The 19,138-nt window shown below is 42.6% G+C and overlaps 1 protein-coding gene across 1 annotated transcript in view; it reads left to right on the top strand.

The window, feature by feature from the left end:
- mindy3 (MINDY lysine 48 deubiquitinase 3) overlaps positions 1 to 19,138 on the top strand; it is a 118,465-nt gene that overhangs the window by 82,058 nt on the left and 17,269 nt on the right. Inside the window, exons 12-13 of the mRNA XM_055655784.1 lie at positions 9,305 to 9,377; positions 15,051 to 15,138. Of these exons, the coding sequence (XP_055511759.1) occupies positions 9,305 to 9,377; positions 15,051 to 15,138 (161 nt within the window). The remainder of the gene's footprint in view (positions 1 to 9,304; positions 9,378 to 15,050; positions 15,139 to 19,138) is intronic.

Raw genomic sequence — 19,138 nt, 5'->3', positions numbered from 1 at the left:
CACGGTGTATCATACAAAATGGGAAATGAAAATGGGGCTAATTGTAGTGACACAATGTAAATTTATTCTATGCTGCAGCAATTTATGCTTTAAGTTCACATTAATTTTACCTGGTATGAAATATGTGAATTATTAATATTCAGAGCAAAACATTTGTGTTACCAGGCAATACTTAAAAATGAGCAATTATAGCCATTTGAGAGTGCAGGAGGATGTGGTGTGATCTTATAGAGGTGTATAAAATCATGAGAGGACTAGATAGGGTAAAATACACAATGTCTCTTGCCCACAATAGATGAATCGTGGAACAGAGGACACCGGTTTAAGGTGAAGGGGAAAAATATTTAATAGGAATCTGACGGGTAAGTTTTTCACACAAAAGGTAGTGGGCGTATGGAACAAGCTGCCATAGGAGGTAGTTGAGGCAGGGATTATCCCAAAATTTAAGAAACAGACAAGTACATGGATAGGACAGATTTGGAGGGATATGAACCACACGCGGGCTGGTGGGACTCGTGTAGCTGGGACACGTTGGCCAGTGTGGGCAAGTTGGGCCGAAGGGCCTGTTTCAACTGTATATCACTCTTGAGTTACACCATATTTGAGTAAAAAAAATTGTGTTACCAGGCAATACTTAAAATCAATTAGAACCAATTTAGTTACACCATTAAAGCAATATATAAACTGTTCCACCTCATAAAAGGTAGCACTTCTTAAAAAGAGAAATTATTATCCAGGGTTGTTATGTTGGCAGGCTTTTTTTCCTGCTCTGTCATCTTGCATACTATTTTACATCGGAGTCACGTGAGTGACTACATGAAGAACCCCGCCAGGACCCATGCGTGTCATATCGCTTTCACGCTTGCGAAACGACAGGCGGGGTGGAGCGTTCCCCGCAGCGTTAAGTTTGAAACTGCGACCTGCTGGTAAATTACTTACTCTGCGGTAGTTTTTTGTCCTCGCGCTGTTTTTACACAGGGGGAGAAGCTGGACAAAATAGTGTCCACAAGTGCTGCGAGTAAAGCTGGCTGGAGAGGACCGCGAAGTTGCGGGAGCCAGCAGCAGCTGAAGGCACAAGTCCCGTAAGTGGGATCAGCTGTGCCGACTTTTGGTCCCGCGCCGGCCAGAACATCACGGCCGGGCGGGAGACTATTCAGAATGGGGCCGTCGACTTTGACAAGTCGAAACGGCAGGAGGCGGGGTGGAACGACGTTCCCCCCGTAGTGACAGTTTAAACCTGGACCTGCAGGTAAGTGAAACTGCGGTCTTTATTCTCCCCATACTGTTACACAGGTGGGGAAACATGGAGAGCTGTGCAAACAACGGCAGGCAGCACAGGAATCACCCGTAAGGGAACAGCTGTGCCCGACTTCGCTCCCGCGCCGGCCAGATTAAACAACATGGCTGGGCGGGAGACTATACAGAACGGAGCCATTGGCTTTGACAAGTCAAAACGGCAGGAGGAGGGGTGGAAGGATGTTCCCCCCCTTAAAGGCAAGTTTTAAGCCTGGACCTGCAGGTAAATGATACCGTGGTCTTTATTGTTCCCATACTGTTCTACAGGTGGGGGAAACATGCACAAGGCAAAGAAGTCGACCAGAGCTGCGACAAAGCTGGCGGGGGAAGACCGTGGAGTTGCGGATGCCAGCAGCGGCTGGAGGCACAGGAATCACCCGTAAGGGAACAGCTGTGCCCGACTTCGCCCCCGCACCGGCCAGATTAAACACTGCGTCTGGGCGGGAAGGCAAGAAGAAAACCAAAAGAGTCGTTGACTGATCAGTCCGACTTTGAGCAGCCGCGAGCGGCCAGGACCGTGAGCGCTGGAGCCGGTTGGACCGGCTTATGGAGCAGAGCTCCAACATGACAGACTCCGGGAGATGGAGTCTACTCACTGTGGGCAATATGTAAAACCCACAGCAGCACCTCTTGTAGGGCTGAACAGTGCATCTCCCTCGTCAGAGGGGAGTACTGGGGGGTCAATTCAGGGCTGACCCTGAAGAGGGGTTTGACGAACAAAACTACAAGTGTGCAGGAAGGCAAAATCTACTGGTCATGGTGTCCAAATACTTGGGACCAGGAAACTGTGCATCCCTGAATGTTCCAGTCGTGGAAATAGCATCTGGAAACATGTCGGAGCAGGACTTAGGAAAGCCCTGGGGCTCATAAAGGCGACAACATTAAGGATCTCCTACAGCCAAAGACAGCACACTTATGCACCCACCAGCAGAACAAGAGAAGCTGGTGAAAGCTCAAAGGCCAGGTATACAGGACAGCAGTCTTTTAGACCATAGCCCAGACCGGCCTTTCTGGAAGATGCGCAAACCCCCAACCCAAAAACAAACCCAGACACCGGCGCCTCAACCTCCACAAAGACCACACAGAAGAAGCAAACTTCCGCTGGTAACAATGGAGGTAGGTGGGTCTGGTCCCTTACAAATTATAGGAAGCGTGGATAATACACACGTTGGTGGGAGATTACACTCTTTTGGATACATGGTGTATATTAACTACAGACACTTATATCCTAAGCAGTATCCAGGGATATACCATTGAATTGTGCAAAAGGGGTAATGGGTAAACCCAACACGATTGGCTGGAATTTGTGTCTTGTATCTTTACCAAAACAAAATAGATGGTGACAGTCGCATCATCATCGAATTGACCAAATTGAATACATTGTACTATATATTCAGTACAAAATGGGAACTGGTAACTGCTAAAGGACTGATTTCCAAAGGCTACTCCATGGCTAGCATCGACCTAAAAGATGCTTACTATTCAGTGCCTACACGGACTGATCACAAACGTTATTTTAAAAAATTCAACTGGATGGGGCAGCTCTGGCAGTATAGAGCTCTACCAAATACATAATCATATGATCATACTAATTGTGGGCATAACTTTGGAGTTGGCCTATCTAGCTGTAACAGCCACCATACAATTGGGTGAAAACTGGGGTTATCATCCATCCAATTAAATCTAAACTAACGCCTACCAACATAATGGATTATTTGGGGTTCACTATTGACAGCTCACATGTCGGTGACTTTACCAAAGGACAAGGCTACAGTCTTAACTGAGGCCTGCAACAACCCAACTGACATCAGTGAACCATCTATCAGATTGGTAGCAAGGCTAATTGGCATATAGTATCTGCCTTTCCAGCCACACAATTTGGACCTTTGTATTGCCAAAAATACAAACACTCAAAGTTAATACTGGTCATTTTGACAGACCAATAAACCACCAATCAAAACTTATGGAATTAAAATGGTGGAGGGATAACATTCGGCATTGTTCCAACCCTATCGTTATCAGCAAACCCTTAGTGGTGCTACAAACTGATGCCAGTGCGCTTGGTTGGGGTACTACCAATTTCCATCTCCATCTGTGGAGGTAGATGAAGGCACAGGAGGCATCATTATCACTGACACTGGGCATAAACTACCTGGAAATGTGGGGTATGTTCTATGGCCTAAAGTCATACTGCTCTGGGATAAATCACCAGCATGTTAGACTACAGAGTGACAATCTAATACAATTTGGTAATGGTGTATCCGGAGAAATATTGGAATATCAGCTACTTACCTACCAGGTAATTCAAAATTCAGTGACAGACATCAGGTCACGCAAATTCAATAAAATAAGACTTAATCACCAGTTACCAAACTGTGTTTCTTGGGAACCAGACCCTGGGACAGCAGGGACAGATGCTTTTCACTGCATTGAGGGGGCAATTGTTTATCTATGCATTCTCTCCTTCTCTGCATCATCAGTCGGGTATTACGAAAAATACAACAAGACTCAGCGTCTATTAATTGTAGTGCTGATTGGCCTACTTAACCATGGTTCCCTGTGATACTCAACATGAGTTTTAACCATGCATCACCATCCTGAAACAACCAGATTATTGGTTCATCCCGTAACAGGGGAACCCATCCATGTCAAAAACAACAAACCTATCAATTTGTAGAGTCTAAAGAAACCTCTACTGCAACTGGGACTGGTGGACCGAATATTGAACATTATCTCAGCGGGCCACAGACAGTCCACCAAAAAACTATATCTGGTATACATCAGGAAATGGGAGATATATTGTCACAGAAACAACACAGTTTGATGAACATAACGTCTGTTCTCGAATTCCTGGCAGGCCTCCATTATGATGAGGGGCTCAGTTACAGTGCCATTAACTGTGCCAGAAGTGCCCTTTCAACATATCTATGGCGAGGATCAGAGCATCATTCTGTTGAGACTCACCCCTGGTAACCAAACTTATGAGGGGAATTTTTAATATCAATCCCCCAAGAACCAGGTACTCTCTAAATGGGATATGAGTATTGCCCTAACGTTGTTAAGGAATTGGTCTCCAGCAACAGCTCTGTCCCTGCAAAGACTGACGCACAAAACAGTCATGCTGATGGCTTTGATCACGGCACTAAGGGTACAGTCGTACATAAGTTAAGGCTGGACTATATGACTTCTTCAACAGGAATATAACGTTTCATATTACGAATTAGTCAAACAGAACAGACCGGGATCATCAGGCCTCAAAATAGAATTTAGGGATTACCCTACAGATATCGTCTCTGTATAATAAGACAATTATTGTTCTATATGGAGAACACCAAAAACATCTGAGGCTATGAGATGGCACTACTAATCAGCCACAAACAAACCCACAAAAAAGTGTCAGTTCAAACTATTTCCAGATGTCTGAAACAGGTTTTAACAACAGCCGGGGTGGATACTAACATATTCAAATCTTATTCCACCAGGGCTGCAACTACATCGGCAGCTATGGAGTTGGATGTACCAATGAACCAAATCCTCGAGACAGCAGGATGGATCAGGGGAAAATATTCCAACTATTCTACCACAAACCAGTAGTTAAACTGGAACTTGCAGAGCCAATTTTAAGTTCTGTAATATAATTTCACCCCATAAATAGGGGCTATAATTTGTTGTTAACAATTTATCATGGATTTCAATGTTTGATTCATGTCTAAACATGTTAACACAATTCCTCCCACAGTCAATTAAGGCAGATGCGATGCATGGACTCGTTTCCACGGCATGAAATCACAGAGCTTTGAAATCTTCACGTAGTCACTCACGTGACTCCGAAGTAAAATAGTAAGATTAAACGAGAACTTACCAGTTCGAAGTTTGATCGTTATTTTATGAGGAGTACGTTGAGGGAATACGTGCCCTCCGCTCCCACCCTTGATCATATACTCAACTGGTATTTTCTTCTCTAATCTTACTATGTTCAGTCATTACAGTTATCGGTGATTTCACACCGCTGCTTTGAAGAATGACACTCATGCGTCCTGGCGGGGTTCTTCACGTATTCCCTCAAGGTACTCCTCATAAAATAATGATCAAACTTCGAACTGGTAAGTTCTCGTTTAATCTTACTATTAATCCTTAGTTCATATGTTACCAAGTTGAAATCCTTTCTAAGTATTGGGCAGATCTTCTGAAAGTTGGTAGTAATTTGTACATATCATAGATCATAAGAATATGAACAGTTGGTAGTCATTCAACCCATCGAGCCTGCTGTGCGATCTAATAAATCTACATTCCCACCCTATCCCCATAACCTTTGATTTCCTTACCAATTAAAACTATTCACTTTCAATATATTCAAGGATTACGTTTTCAGTAATTCAAAGGCTTAAGCCTTTGAGGGAAAAAAATCATCATCGTTGCAGCCTAAGTGGGAACTTCATTAATCTGTGACAATGTCCTCTGGTCCTTGACTCTCCCATTTTATTTTAATAAGCAAACCTTAAGATTACATTTTAACGTGTTCTCTTTTAAGTGAGTGCATTGATGATCTGTGTGAATGTAGTGGCAGAAGACTTGTAAAATAAACCAATCTTTCAAAAGTACATCCTAGTTGATTCTTCTGGTTATAACCAGATATCTGCTTCTTTGAAATTACAGAGCTTTAAATTTTGAGCATTGTGAAACTTGTGCTCTGCCTCACCTTTTTGCGGTACTGATTATAAATGACATCTGGTGACATTAATGTTCTAACACTTGATCTGTAGCTCTTTAATCTGTATTTAATCCACGACCTACATTAACAATGAGTACAGTACCTAGAGGTAACGAGTGGGCCTCTATGTTGCCTTAAAACATAGGCGTCAGGGCAGCCTACAAGTAAGAATGAAGCGTAGGGGACTAAACATTTTATTAGCAAATGTACAGTCCTTAGAAAATAAGATTGAGGACTTAGTACAAGATTGCTTAACCAGAGGGACATGAGGGAATGCTGTATACTGTGTTTCACAGAGATATGGCTTACCTCCAGCTCTTCAGACGCAGCCTTCCAGACTGAAGGTTTCTCGATCCGTTGGATGGACCCGACGGCGTCATCGGGTAAAGGGGGAGGCGGCAGCGTCTGTCTCATGGTAAGCTCTTCGCAGTGCTCAGAAGTGGCGGTCTTGTCCCACTCTCGCACCAGGAATATCTTCTAATGAAATGCCGCCCCTCCTACCTCCCAAGGGAATTCACAGTCATCATAACTGCAGCCTACAACCTACCCTATGCAGAAATTTGGCTCGTACTGGAGGAGCTGCAAGCCATGGTTAACAGCCTCCAGACAGCATGCCCTGATGTCTTCGCCATTATAGCCAAGATTAATTTGCAGATGTCGCATCCTAGTTTCACATCTTGCTGTTTATCCACAATTTAAAAACATGAAGTGCTTGGGTACACAAATACTACAAAAACTAGAATCCAGAGCAAAAAAAAAAATGGGTCAGGCAGCATGTGTGGAAGAAAATGCAGTCTCACATTTGGGTCTAGACCCTTCCTCTGGGCTGGAGGGCATAAATAACTGAATAAGGGCCCAAATAATGCCAGGTCCTTATTCAATTATTTTTGAAGATATAGGTCCCCTAAAAGAATTAACAAGGTAAATAAGATATACATTGGAGCTATCCAGCTGCAAAACAGCAGCATCGGGATATTGATGTAAGTTGATACAATTCCATTAAAGAACACCAGATGCTGACCACATACTGCAGTTAAACTACTGCCATGGAAACTACCAAATCGCCACCTCCTGTGTCATAATTTTCAATGATTCTACCGTTTAACTCCTCATTGCCAATTATTAATCATAAAATAAAAATGAAAACAGGAAGTTTGACAGTGGGAATGATGGAAATAACTAACATAAAAGACTGATTTTATTTTACTATTGTGAACCCTTCATAAACTTCAATTGAAATCAGTCTCACATACTAAAAGGCCAAATAACAATTTGAAACAAAAATATAAATGCGCGAAGGTTTTATTCAGTATCTGTGAGGGGATAGAACAACTTATGTTTATAAAGTTCTTTATAACAGAAAACTGTCTTGTGGCATTTGATAGGAGGATAGGCGGCGCGACTCTCGTCAGCAGCGGCCTCTGCAGCCCGTCCGCGTTTTTATTATTTTTTGTCTATGTTTATATGTAGTTTTTGTTATTTTTTGTTGGGGTGGGTGTGTGGGTGGGGGGGGGGGGGGGGGTGGGGGTGGGGTGGGAGGGAGGGGGCAACTTTTAAATCTCTCCCTGCATGGGAGACCCGACCTTTTCTTGTCGGGTCTCCGTTGTCGTTGGGGCTGCAATGAGGAGCGGCCTCCAACAGGAAGAAGACCGGGGACTCTGGTGCCGACGACTCACTGTCACCGTCGCGGAGCTGGCCGAGTCCAGAGCGGGTGGAGCGGTGGTGGAACGCGCTGCTGCTGATGATTCGGAGGCTGCAACTGCGGGTCTGCGGACGGCGGCACCGGGAGCCCGCGGGTCCCTGGAGGGAGACCGCTTTTCAGGGCTCCTGCAACGGCGACTTCTCCCGCCCGAGTTGCGGGGTCGAAGAGCTCTTGGAGCGAGGCCTAACATCACCGCCCCGCGCGGCTTGGAATGGCTGCGGGATTCTGCGAGCGCACGCCGGGGGCTCTAACACCAAGACCCGGTGTGCGACCTCACACCATGGCCGCGGGACAATCGCCATCGCCAGCCGGGGGCTTTGACTTTGACTCTGACATCGGGGGGGGGGGGGGAGAGTGCAGTGGAGAATAAGTTTTTTTTTTGGCCTTCCATCACAGCGATGTGATGGATGTTTATGTAAAATGTAAATTATGTTGTGTCTGGGGTCTTTTTGTTTGTAATGTATGGCTGCAGAAACGGCATTTCGTTTGGACCTCAAGGGGTCCAAATGACAATTAAATTGACTCTTGATAAATAAAACTTTTTGGGAGGAAGATGTTTGTAGAAGTTACCTAAAATTAGAGAATTCGACATTCATGCCACCGTTATAAGCTACCCAAGCAAAATATGAAGTGCTGTTCCTCCAGTTTGTGTGTGGCCTTCACTCTGGCAATGGAGGAGGCCCAGGACAGAAAGGTCAGTGAGAAGGGGAGTTAGTGGTTAGCAACTGGGAGCTCAACAATCATGAAGTTAACTTAGGTTACACAAAAAAGCTGGAGAAACTCAGCGGGTGCAGCATCTATGGAGCGAAGGAAATAGGCAACGTTTCGGGCCGAAACCCCCTATTTCCTTCGCTCCATAGATGCTGCTGCACCCGCTGAGTTTCTCCAGCTTTTTTGTGTAACCTTCGATTCTCCAGCATCTGCAGTTCCCTCTTACACACATGAAGTTAACTTAATTTGACCAGATCATTGCAAGCAATTATTATTGATGGTGTGCTTGTTGCACAGTTCTATTGGTAATTCTTAATTTCATAATATAGTTTTTGGATTGTAGAGTAGGGATGAGCTAATGTAATCTTAACATTAAAATAAATGTTGATTGCCAATGGATCAGATGTAGGAAAATCAATTATTGGAAACCGGCAGTTGATTATTTTTGTATGACTCGAGGGCTCCTGCAGATTTTTAATTCAATGGTATCCATTTGTGATCTGAAAGATAATGTTACATTGATTCTGAATTTTTACATAGGATTATTCCTTGAATAGTTCAAGTTAAAGGTACATTTAGAGCCAAAATCAAATTTCTAATTAATTATTAATTGCAGGCAAATGGGACTAGTTTAGTTTGGTAACTTGGGTGGCATGAGCAAGTCGGGCCTGCTTCCATACTGTGTAGTTTGACTCTTAATGCTTCTAAATGTTTGACACTGCATTTCTTTGCAACATGTAGCAAGCAAAATTACTAAGCTTCAGAATATTGATCTTCTGATCTTTATCTGTTCTGACAAGATGATAAACTAGTCCGTAATGGTGTGCCCTTCTTTAGTGATTTTCTGAGGTTATCAAATCACCAATTCTTTTGTTTCATGACAGATAATGGATTTATTCCAGACACTTTACTGGAGGATGTGATGAGAGCCTTGGACTTGGTGTCGGAACCTGAGTAGTAAGTGTTCTCTACTTTAAAATATGTTTCATTTATAAAGTGTAACACAAAATTATGTTTTTTCTTATTTATATATTTCATTCCTGACTGACTAAAATGTATAATTATAGTTCCTTTTCTTGTACAAATACAACATTATTTCTAACCAGAATCGAACTTCCTAATTGTTTTGAATATAACAAAAAGAAATGTTGGAAGAATTGGTGCACACATTCCTTAACTTAAGAGAAAGTTCATACTCCTCTACTCGTGTTGCCTTGTATTACAGGCCACGATTTCAAAATTGTTAGCTCATTGGGCTCCGTATCAGTTTTCTTTCAGCTCCTTCGAGCTTTTATTGTTAGTTTTATAAATTGACATATAATTCTGAACATTTAAGATATCTATAGTTGGAGGGAACACAAATAGGGACAACTAATTTGATAACCGTACAATCTTTTGTACAAATAATTTGATAGTCCGTCCAACTGGGATTGGAAAGCATATGAAACTGCAAATGTTTCCAATGGAGATTAAGGTATGATAATATTATAATTCTAAACAGTTGAATTTCCCGGATCCTCAAAACATATTATGCACAAATACAACTGCTGAAACAAATTCCGTAAACATGAGAATGACTTGTAAAAGAACAAGAAAACATGAATTTCTAAGGATAAAATGTTTAGCTCTGCAGCAATCTTTGTACCAAAGTGAACATCGGAAATAGTTTATATTGAGGTTATCGGTCGATGTAATAATTGTCGAGGCAGTGATGGTTAAATGTATAATAGGCAGTAAAAACATCCTTGAAACCTTAAAGGTTGTAAAAAATTAAAGATATGAGGCCAGTGAACTTTAAGATTACACTAAACCGGAGGGGGGGGGGGGGGGGGGGGGGGCGGCCTGCAGCATCTACACACGCACACACACACACTAACCACCCCCCACGCACATTAACCATAATATTATTAATTGGCTTGATTTACCCCATACCTGCCTTATCCACTGACGCATAGCCCCCACCTCGCAAGTGAGTCTAGAGAGATGGAGGGTAGAGAGAGAGAGAGACGGCAGAAAGAGAGGTACCAGAGAGAGTGGGACATAGAAAGAGAGAGAGAGAGGGGGGGAGGGAGAGTACGGGGGGAGAGACGAGGGGGGGGGGGGGTGTGTGGAGGGAAGGGGGGGAAGAGGGGGTGGATAGGGGCAGGAGAGGAGAGGGGCGGGAGAGGAGGGAGGAGGGGGGAGATTGGGGAGGAGAGAGCGGTGGGAAGGGGGGGGGGAGAGGAGGGGGGAAGGGAGGGGGAAGGGGGAGAGAGAGGGGGTTGGGGAGAGATGTGGAGAGGGGATGGAGGTGGGGGGAGGGAGGGGAAGTGGGAGGGAGAGGGCGAGCAAAGTTTAGGGCAATGTAAGTTATGCCTTTGAGCCTATGATTGCTTATTGTCATGGTCTTGTTCTTGTAAGATAATTTAATCAATGCATGCAGCTTGCTTACCTTCCAACTATTGCTCCATTTTTTTGATTTCAAGTATTAAAATTAAGGTCCTGTTGGAAGAGAAATATATTCAGGGCATATCTACATAATCAGTGGATTTTTTCCCCTTGAGCAATGCAGTACAATTTTCAAGGGCTGACAAGTGGAATCTCTGGATTTTACTCTGTCTTTGCTTGCATAAGAAGTTAAGCACGAATGACCTGATCTGAGTTTTTCTCCCAAAAAAGGCGATGCAAAGCAAGTAGTTTTGAATAGTACCAGATTATGCTGGCAAATGAGCCAACTTCAGTCTAATTCTGGCACCACTGTTATGGAGAGACAGATCAGGAACCATGAGCTAAGATTTGAACTGTGGTTATAGTTGGAGCAATGTGATTATTTTACTCTTTGATTTTACTGTACACATAAAGCCAGACATGTTTGCATCAATTCGAAATTGACTATTCTTGGCAATCCTGATGTTTGGATTTTCCTTCCATTTTTTATTAACACTTACTTTAGCTCAGAAACAACACTTAAAAATGTATTTGCAGTGGATTGTTTCTAAAGCTTGGCACCACTATCACGGGTGGATGTTTCTCCACAAAGGTCAGCTCTCACATAATTTTTATTACTTCATTGCTTCCTCCCACAATACATTAAGATAATTTGAAAGGCCTCCTGTAAATCATATTTTCTTCTCTCATTTTTATATTTTCATATCATTTTGCCACTACAGTGTAGGCAAAACATTCAAGTTTATCAAAGATATTGGAGGATACGCTGTCTCTTGCAACCCACCTAACTTTCTTTCCTCATTACCCTACACTTGTACAGCTATAAAAACCTGGATGCAACATAACTTCCTCAAACTCAACAGCGATAAGACAGAATTCCTCCCCATAGGCGCCAAAGCCACACTCAGCAAAATCAATAACCCCACTCTCACCATCGACGGCACCACTGTCTCCCCACCTCCCAAGGCCCGCAACCTTGGCGTGATCTTTGATTCCACCCTCTCCCTTGAGCCTCACATCCACCATGTCATTAAAACCTCCTTCTTTCATCTCCGCAACATCGCCAAACTCGGACACTCTCTCACACCTCCCGCTGCTGAAAGACTCATCCATGCCTTCATCTCCTCCCGACTGGACTATTGCAACTCACTTCTCCTTGGCATCAGCTCCACCTACATCAACCGACTCCAACTGGTCCAGAACGCAGCCGCCCGACTCATCACCCACACCAAATCCTGGCATCACATCACTCCAGTCCTCAAACAACTTCACTGGCTTCCCAGCTCCCACCGGATCACCTACAAAATCCTGATCCTCACCTACAAAGCCCTCCACCATCTGCCCCCCCCATACCTCACTGACCTCCTCTCCCCCTACCAACCCTCACGGTCCCTCAGATCCACATCAGCCGGTCTCCTCTCCATCCACAAGTCCAACCTCCGCAGTTTTGGGGACAGAGCCTTCTCCAGGGCAGCTCCCCGTCTCTGGAACTCCCTCCCCCAACTGATCCGCAATTCCGTGTCCCTCATCATCTTCCAGTCCCGCCTCAAGACCCATCTCTTCACCTCTGCCTATCCTTAGCCCCACGTTCCCCTCCCTTTTCATCTGTGCATTAATTGCCTCATATTGTGTTTTGAATTGTATTCTGTCTTTACTTTGTGTACTAGTCATGTCTCTACTATTTATTTCATTCCCCTTACATGTTTTTCCTGTACCTGCTAAATTTTTGTAAGGTGTCCTTGAGACTCTTGAAAGGCACCCATGAATAAAATTTATTATATTATTATTATTACACTTGTTCTGTATCTTCATCATTATTTTTCATCTCATTGCCTTTAGGAATTTATCCTACTCTGCCTCCTATAACATATGTTTCCATGTTAACAACCTTCTACCTCTGTTTTCCACAATAAGTTTCTGAAGGTGTATTTCTATGAACGCCTAGTTCTCAGCCCCCTTATTACTCCTTGTGCACCTGACTGTGCAGTCATGTACAAATCTAATTCAATTTTCACATTCGCAGACGACACCACCATTGAAGGCCGGAATTGTGGACACAGCCTAGACCATCACACAAACTAACCTCTCTACTAATGACTCCATTTATACCTCATACTGCCTCGGCAAGGCCGGCAGCATATTCAAGGACGAGTCACACCCTGGCCCCTCCCTCTTCTCCCCACTCCCATCGGGCAAAAGGTATGGAAGTGTGAAAATGCACACATCCAGATTCAGGGACAATTTCTTCCCAGCTGTTATCAGGCAACTGAATCATCCTTTGCACTAAATGTTATTCCCTTATCATGTATCTTATACACTAAATGGCTCAATTGTAATCATGTGTTGTCTTTCTGCTGACTGGATGGCACGCAACAAAAGCTTTTCATATGTGATAGGAGCAGAATCAGGCCATTTGACCCATCAAGCTTACTTCACCATTCAATCATGGCTGATCTATCTCTCCCTCCTAACCACATTCTCCTGCCTTCTCCCCATAATCTTTGACACTCGTATTAATCAAGAAATTGTACTTGTACCTGAAATGTCACTGTACCTCGGTACACGTGACAATGAACTAAACTGAAGATCTGCCTCTTAATTTCCTATTCTGATTTATGCCATCTGACTGCTAGTAAGTAAGTTCAGTTGAAGCAATTTTATAACAATATTCACATAAACAAATCCATGATGGTCAAAGTCCCTCAAGCTTCACACTCTTGGCCCCCTCAGCTCCTTGTTCAGGCTCTGTCCAATTAGAATGGGAGCATCACTAACAAGGCTCTTCTCCACTTTCTTCATGCAATGTCATCGCTGTGTTCAAGATACTACCATTTGGAAATTTGAATCCAGTGTTTGTGAAGGAATCTTTTCAAGCAGGATATTTTAGATTAGTGTGTGGAGAAACAAACTGCAGAACAAGATGTAGAAACAAGGAATTTCAGAAACGGGGAACTGATTTACAAAACAAGACACAAAGTGCTGGAGTAACTCAACGGGTTGAGTAGCATCCCTGGCGAACATGGATAGATGATGATTCAGGTCAGTGCCTTTTTTCTGACTGGAAATATAGAACAAGCTGTTTTATAGGATAGGATCAATTTATTGCCTTATGGGTAGGGAGCCTGCCTTTAAGAAAGTATGATAAAAAGATGATAGAAATTAATGGGCCTGAAAGCTTAAATATTTTCAGTATCTGCAGATCTCTATCCCGACCCGAAACATCACCTACTCTTGATCTCCGAAGATCTGCCTGACCAACCGAGATACTGAAGCTTTTTGTGTCTTTGTTTGATCTGTATCCCAAGACAGAGAAGAGTTGAATTTGTTTCTATCAGAGGCATGACTCTTTGGAATTTTTGTCTTCAAAGGACATTTGATCATAGGAGCAGAGTTCGGCCATTCGGCCCATCAAGTCTACTCCGCCATTCAATCATTGCTGATCTATCTCTCCCTCCTAACCCCATTCTCCTGCCTTCTCTCCATAACCCCTGACAGCCATACAAATCAACTTTGGAAGCAGAGGCTTCAAATTTTATTAATGCAGAGGTAAATAGATTCTTGATAAGCAAGTTTTGAAAGGTGAAGGGCTTTGAAGGCTCAAGCAGTGAGCATATTATAGATGGAAAGATTTTGGGATATTAAGGGAATCAAGTGATTAGTGCAGGAAAGTAGCAGTACAGTAGAAAATCAGCCATGATCATTGACATGAGAGGCTGGATGATCTACTCGTCCTATATTCTTATGTGAGTGACTCAGTAGGAACTGTAGATCGTGATATACCTTGAGCCTGGTTCCTCTTGTCTTCTAGATTTTGGTGTTGTAGGGAAGTGCAGTCAAAGAAGCCTTGGAGAGCCACTGCATGGCATCTTATAGAATATGCACACACATGGTGGTGGGAATAACTATTCAAGGTGTTGGATGGGTAACATGCAATGGGATGTTCTTCCAGGTATGTGGAGAGTACACACCATCAGACTTCTGATTTGCATCTTACAATGGTGGAAACATTCTAAAGCTTTGGCATTCTTGCTTCCATGAAAAAAGTATCCAAAAACGTAGGACATCTCTAGCATCACTTGGTTTAGTTTTGTTAAACTCCAAATGCCTTTGTATATTATGTACAACGATGAACAGAATTTCTGTTTAGAGTCTGCATAAGATGTTTCGTATGACTATTTCAATGGAGTGTTTTCTCTATTTCAGTGTGAATATTATGAAGAACAAATTAGACCCAGAAGGACTAGGCATCATTTTATTGGGAACATTTCTACAAGAATTTTTTCCTGAGCAGGTAAAATGTCTGATTTCATATTTCAACAAAATAATGTTTGTGCAGCATTTTTAAATCATATATTTACATTTGATCACTCCGAAGATGATGTTAATGCTCTGATCTAGCAGGTGCAAAATTGAAAAGAGTTTGAAGCTTCGGTAGGGAGGAGAAAGAGAACCCGCTGAACCAAAAAACATAAGGAAAATCAACCATCATACCTTAGCAATCAATTATAGCATTCATTTATTGAGGTGAATGTTGCTGAATTCCCAATACACTGCCAGTAGAAAAACATGCTGTGTTTTTAAAACTTTCATTGTCGTTGGGGGTTCTAACACTCTAGGGAACATGCTTCAGCGGAAACTGAGGTAATCTGAGCCTAGTGACTGCCTTACACATAATATATTCCTTCAGATGCAAAAATCCACAAATTGCAGATTAATTGTAAAATAATAAATATCAAGAATTTTCTTTGGCAAAATACTACCTCCCCCTCCCCCCCCCCCCCCCCCCCCCCCCCCCATCTTGTTAGCACCTTCCTCGAATGCAGGATTAGTATTGTTTTTTTATTGTCACATGTACCGAGATACAGTAAAAAACGTTGCTTTGTGGGCTATCCAAGCAAATCGCGATTCCAGGATTCCCTGTTAAAAAGAGAATGAAGTGACCTATTTCCTGACTTCTCAGTACGGTTGTGAATTGAGGGTAGATGAATAACTTGATTAATGAGCTCGATAATAACATCTGCATCTTTTTTTAATGCTATTTTAGCCTTTCAGGTTCACAGCATTTCAGTGCGATTTTCATATACACATCTTTCCTAAAGATTTCTGTCCATTTTCTGCTCAATTTTGATTACACAGTCTGTGCATAAGTTGGGAGAGGGCAAGCAATAGCACCATGCTGACTGAGATACAGTGCAATGGAACTTGCATCATTTTGCCTTTCTCGTGGACAGACTTAAATCTCCAAGTAAAATATTTTTACCAGCTGGTATGGGCACTATTGCTATGAGTAATGGTCAAGGACTAAGGGTCAAATTCTGCTGTAGACAGAACATGGGTATCTGTCAATAACTCAAGACTTAATCTTGAAGTTTCTTTGAAGCAGCAATCAATCAAAATGTGCTGAAATTAGTGAGGGACCATGTGGAATTTTGTGGGTTATGGAATTAGAAAGATGTATATAATTACTTTTTCATTGGCAGAGAAACCTGAATGATTATACTTTTACAATTGAATCAGATTTGGCGTTATGAAATGCCCTTGAGCAGGCCTGCAGGGAAATGGAGAGCCAACATTTCTGGTGGGGACCCTTCATCTGGACTGAAAGAGTCGAGGGGACATAGACGCTGGTCAAGTGGGATTGGGAAGTATGGTGGAGGCAGGGGAAGTGATAGGTGGAGGCAACAAAAGGCTGCAGATTCTGGCATCTAATAAGAGAAGAGGATAACAAATGGAACCAAGTGGAGTGATGATGGCAGATGCAAATGATGGAGGGGATTAGTGAGCAGTGAGGGGAGGGTGGAGAGGGAATCCATTGGGAAGAGTGTGGTAGCTGTGTGGGGGGGAAGGTAAAATAAATAAGGTATAGGGAGCTGTGGGTGTGAAGAAGGGAGGTGTGAGGGGAAAAAGGTGAATAGGAGGAGAGAGGTCAGAGGGGTTCAGGTTGTCTGATATTGGAGAATTCAATATTCATTCCATTGGATTGCAGACTACCCAGGCAGAATATGAAGTACTTTTCCTCGAGTTTTTGTTTGATCTCTCCCTGGCAGTGGTGGAAGCTGAGGACAGATGGGAAGAGGAATTAAAATGGCTGGCATCTTTAGTTTAGTTTAGAGGTACAGCATGGAAACAAGACCTCTGGTCCACCAAATCCATCTTCTTACTTCTTAAGCCCTTTGCTCTTCTAGGGAGCAGAGGCCATTGACAAATGTCCTCCACCTCACTCGGTTGTTGGCAGTTCTTTCGAGATCTCCCCAGTTGAGCCCACTCTCAGACATTTCTGTCTGGACACCTCTTCTCACCAAATGCATGCCAATCAGCAATCACCCGTGCACTACTTCTATGTTAACCCAGTTTTGCATCCTACTCACTAGGGGCAATTTACAGAAGCCAATTAACCTATATGTCTTTGGAGTGTGGGAGGAAACCGGAGCATCCGGAGAAAACACACGCGGTCACTGGGAGAATGTACAAACTCCATACAGACAGCATCCATAGTCATGATTGAACCCGGGTCTCTGATGCTGTAAGGCAGAAACTCTGCCTTTGTGCCACTGTGCCGCCTGCGCCAGTGAGAGCTAAAGATGGCCACTCTTGATGTTATAACATATAAGGAGGTATTAATTCTCCAGCTTTAGCATGATTATGGTTAACAAAGGGCTCCTTTAAAGGAACCCCTGCATTAAGTTATTTCAACCATGGAGCCCATTGTTTTATCTTGATGAGTTGACCTTACATGCATTTGCTTTGATCCTTTCCTGGAGCAATCTTTATGCCCCTTTGACAATGGGTGTTCTTCACCATGCACTGTTTGCCACAACGCCCCCACAATACCCTTGTTCATTCTGAATTGTTGCAGCTGAAACTGACTTCTTTAAAGAAAGCTTATTGAGTTTGGCTGAACGAACCAATGATTTTCCATGCTTATTTTTATTTTTTTTGGGGGGGGGGAGCTTCTGAATTTGCAGTTTTCAGCATTCTACTTTGTGTTGTGGACATTGCAAATTCTGAAGCATGTGGGAATCAACAAGAGTGAAAAATAATGATGGTGCTTTTTTCAAGCATTGAGCAAAAATTAAGCCTTTTCACTTTTTGAGATTGTCAACAATGACAATTATTTATTTAATTCCAAGGGATATGTTTTTTTAATCTGTGCATATACTGTCTCTGAGAAAGGATGCCTTTTGAACCAACACAATATGTGGTATGATTAATAATAGTAGAACTTCACAATTGGAAATTGACATCAAAAGGCCAACAAAATAAATCTTCAACCTTTGTAAGTTCATAACTTAAAATAATAAACAAGGGATGTATGATTTAAGGCCTCATGGGGAAATGATAGTTATTTATTAGTATAAATATAGCTCCATTTGCTACCATCACTTGGTCGTCACATCCGTTTTTATTAAATTCACATCCCATTTAATTTTGAGGTTAGAGATAGTTCACTACATTCCAGATATTCATCCATCTGTTGTCAAGACTAAAAATACCTTTCTCCATTTCGGCATTAAACTTCCTGCGCAATCTGCTCAAGCAGTGTTGCTTACACTAACCTGTCTTGTTTCCTGCACTTATCAACAGAATTGCACATTCCCTTTCCTTTCCTCCTTTGTTCAGACTATTGTTCAAGCAGTGCTTATAGTTGAACTGTAAATCCATTACTTTTCCTACCTTTTTTTTTAACTGGAGAGCAACAGAAAGGGAGAGAAAATTGACTTTTCAAATATCAGGCAAGTTGTGAAGAAAGAAATAAAGAACCAGAGATAAAAATTATTTTAGGAGGAGGATGAAAGCAGAAGGGATATATGATGATTATTCAATGTCCCTGTAAGTACTATGATTGATGCTGCTTTCTGTTTTTAGCCACAGGGCAACCTCTCAGTTTTACAACTTGCAACCGAAAAATCAAATGCCTAAGAATTTGAGTATATTGAGTATAGAAGTTGGGAGGTCATGTTGCAGTTGTACAAGACGTTGGTGAAACCACATTTAGAATATCGTGTTCAGTTCTGGGCACCATGTTATAGGAAAGATATTGTCAAGCTTGAAAGGGTTCAGAAAAGATTTACGAGGATGTTGCCAGGACTAGGGGGTGTAAGCTATAGGGAGAGGTTAAGTAGGCTGGGTCTCTTTTCCATGGAGCGTAGGAGGATGAGGAGAGATCTTATAGAGTTATATTAAATCACGAGAGGAATAGATCAGGTAGATGCACAGCCTTTTACCCAGAGTAGGGGAATCGAGGACCAGAGGACATAGGTTCAAGGTGAAGGGGAAAAGATGTAATAGGA

Source organism: Leucoraja erinacea, chromosome 2 (assembly GCF_028641065.1).
Source record: "Leucoraja erinacea ecotype New England chromosome 2, Leri_hhj_1, whole genome shotgun sequence".
In the NCBI taxonomy this organism is placed as follows: domain Eukaryota; kingdom Metazoa; phylum Chordata; class Chondrichthyes; order Rajiformes; family Rajidae; genus Leucoraja; species Leucoraja erinaceus.
Note: the sequence above shows the minus strand (reverse complement) of the source record. Positions and strands in the feature narration are given on the sequence as shown.